A 2,527-nucleotide genomic window follows, 5' to 3' on the forward strand; every position below is an offset into this window, starting at 1 on the left:
TGTTAAGGTAAGTGTCACTCATCTGCGCAGCCATCTGATTGGTGGAGCCGCAGGCGGAGCTGCAGGGCCGTAACACAGAGGGGGCTGGAAGGGGGCTCTAAAACCCTATCTAGAGTTTTACAGACCGCAAACAAAGAAAATTATGTAAAAATTACTAAAAGTTTTTTTGGACGATTAAACGATCTAATCTTCAGTTCCAGATCGTGAGTTCAACAATGAGACACATTGTTGATGTTTATAAAATAAATGGCGATTACAGAAGTATTGGCAAAACTCAAAACTCAGTGTAATTTTACATTGATTGATGCTGAAAGTAACTCAAAAGTTGTGTAAGTTACAAAAATACAGGTAAATTACTTTTTTCAGGTAAAAAAGTAATTAGATTACTGAATCAAGTAACCAGTAATCTCAGTTACTTATTTTAGGAGTAATTAGTAATCCAATTAAAATTAGTATTTCAAAGTAACTATGCCATCACTGCATATATAACACTATAGTGCTGAGAACTAAAATCTGCTGGTTCCCCCAACAGAACCTTCCCATTCTGGGAACGGAGCTAGTTCTGCTTACACGTCCGTCTTTGTCCACTCCGGCGATCTGTCCGGTGGCGATCCGAATCTTGTCCGGATGGATGGCCAGACTGTGGACAGAGAGCGATGAAATCACCAACAGCAGCAGCCAATGGCGGAAGCAGGAAGTGACGCCGAGCGTTCCTCACCATTTGATGCAGTCGGTGTGTCCAAGGTAATGCCTCTGGGTCCGTTCCTCGTAGCTGAACAGAACCGCCACGGACGCTATGAAGTAGACGATCTCTCCAGTGGGAAGCAGGTAGACGTTGGCCCGGCAGTCCCGACCACGGTACCCGTACCTGCAGAGGGTCAAGGAGCACTGGAACCGGGCCTGGGGTTCTACTGGATCACTCACGGTTCTACTGGGCACCATCTGGGCTATATTAGTCGCACTGGTCGTACTGGTTCTCCAACTGGTTGGAAGGATACACCCATTCCAGCTTGAGTCGTTCTGGAGGAAGCTCAGCCCGGACGTCCTCATAGTTTTCCACGTCTGAAGGGATGAACATGGTGATTGGTCGACCTCGCATGAACATCTTGATAGAGTTTCCCTCTGAAACATCAAACAAACCGAGGTTCCGGGTCAGACGGGCCATTGCAGGAACAGAACCGGTCAGACCAGAACCTCCAGCAGCAGCCCGAAGATTCTGCTGACAAAAGCCCAGAAGGAAAGATTCCAACACCAGACCGAAATGAAAAGCAGGTAAGCCTTGGTTACAGGTGGGAGACAGGTGGGAGACAGGTGAGGGGCAGTAACAGGTGAGGGGCAGGTTAGAGACAGGTGAGTCAGAGTTGAGGTAAAGTCACCCAGAGGTAGCTAGAGGCCGCTTTAGTCTGAGTCGCCAGTAAAAACGACTGAGCTGCAGAGACTGCTGTGATTGGCCCGATTTGAACACTAGAACTGATCTTATTCGCTGTGAATCTTTGAAAAAGTTCAGGCTCCAATCAGGGCGCTTTAGTTTCTTTTTGCAGATTAATGCTATAAACAAGGAAGAGGTGGGGTCAAACAGTGATATCAGCAGGTGGATGAGTGAGGCAAACAATGGAAGCACACAGAAGGAGGCGATTGGTTCAGAAACAGGAAGTGTTGCACTTTCTGTTAGCCAGCTAGTGGGCTTCAGCTGAACTTACCAGCAAGGCTGTTTTTCTCTCGGGTCGACATTTTGGCTGGTTTGAGACAGAGACATGGTCACATGGTCACTGAACAACAACAACAACAACATGGCGTCTGACAGACTACAGGCCAGAAAACATCTGGAGCCTCTGGATTCCTATTGGCTGGTAGACAGTGATGATGATGATGATCATGATGATGATGATGGGTGTGGTGTGTTTGGCGAGGAAGGACAACCTACCTTGGCTGACCACTGGGTCTTTGTGCCTGAAAGAGCAGAAAACATTCATTACTCTCCTTCCTAATCGGACCCAACACTCGCAGGTTCTCTAGTAATCTCAGTTTGGGACTTGGGTTATTAAATCCTGTGTGTGTGTGTGTGTGTGTGTGTGTGTGTGTGTGTGTGTGTGTCGTACTTGTCTGCATTCTTCACCACTTTGGCCAGTAGCTTGGAGGTAGACGCTGCCTTCACCAGCTTGTTCCGGTTCTTCTCTGCTGAGTCCCAGTTGCTGCTATGGGATCGCTCCATTCCTGAAGACCGCTTTACGCTGGGACCCCTGGAGAGAAACACACACACACACACACACACACACACAGAGTGAGCAGCAGGAATCAATGAATTATCATCAGATTCATCATCATTTTTTTACTCATTGGAGCTTCTGATGCTGAAATGTCAAAGCTTTTACTCAGAAACAACAGAGATGTCTTGCCTCACAAACACCCAAAGCACCAGGAGACGCACTCAGAACCCGGAGGAGGAGCCAGAGGGGGAGGAGTCAGAGGGTTACGAGTCAGAAGGAGGAGTCAGAGAAGGAGGAGTCAGAGAAGGAGGAGTCAGAGA

At 47.7% G+C, this 2,527-nt stretch overlaps 1 protein-coding gene across 3 annotated transcripts in view; it reads right to left on the bottom strand.

The window, feature by feature from the left end:
* The window catches only part of eml4 (EMAP like 4), a 15,065-nt gene that overhangs the window by 9,568 nt on the left and 2,970 nt on the right, over positions 1-2,527 (bottom strand). The window contains exons 1-7 of one of the 3 annotated variants that reach the window (XM_016667125.1): positions 2,397-2,497; positions 2,100-2,240; positions 1,925-1,950; positions 1,701-1,736; positions 999-1,122; positions 719-868; positions 571-640 (exon numbers count right to left, since the gene is read on the bottom strand). In XM_016667125.1, the coding sequence (XP_016522611.1) occupies positions 571-640; positions 719-868; positions 999-1,122; positions 1,701-1,736; positions 1,925-1,950; positions 2,100-2,212 (519 nt within the window). In that variant the 5' untranslated portion in view covers positions 2,213-2,240; positions 2,397-2,497. Of the gene's footprint in view, positions 1-570; positions 641-718; positions 869-998; positions 1,123-1,700; positions 1,737-1,924; positions 1,951-2,099; positions 2,241-2,396; positions 2,498-2,527 lie in introns of those variants that run through there. The other 2 variants (XM_007543812.2, XM_007543813.2) reach the window with 2 other exon arrangements.

This window comes from Poecilia formosa, unplaced genomic scaffold, assembly GCF_000485575.1.
Source record: "Poecilia formosa unplaced genomic scaffold, Poecilia_formosa-5.1.2 Scaffold912, whole genome shotgun sequence".
Classification (NCBI taxonomy): domain Eukaryota; kingdom Metazoa; phylum Chordata; class Actinopteri; order Cyprinodontiformes; family Poeciliidae; genus Poecilia; species Poecilia formosa.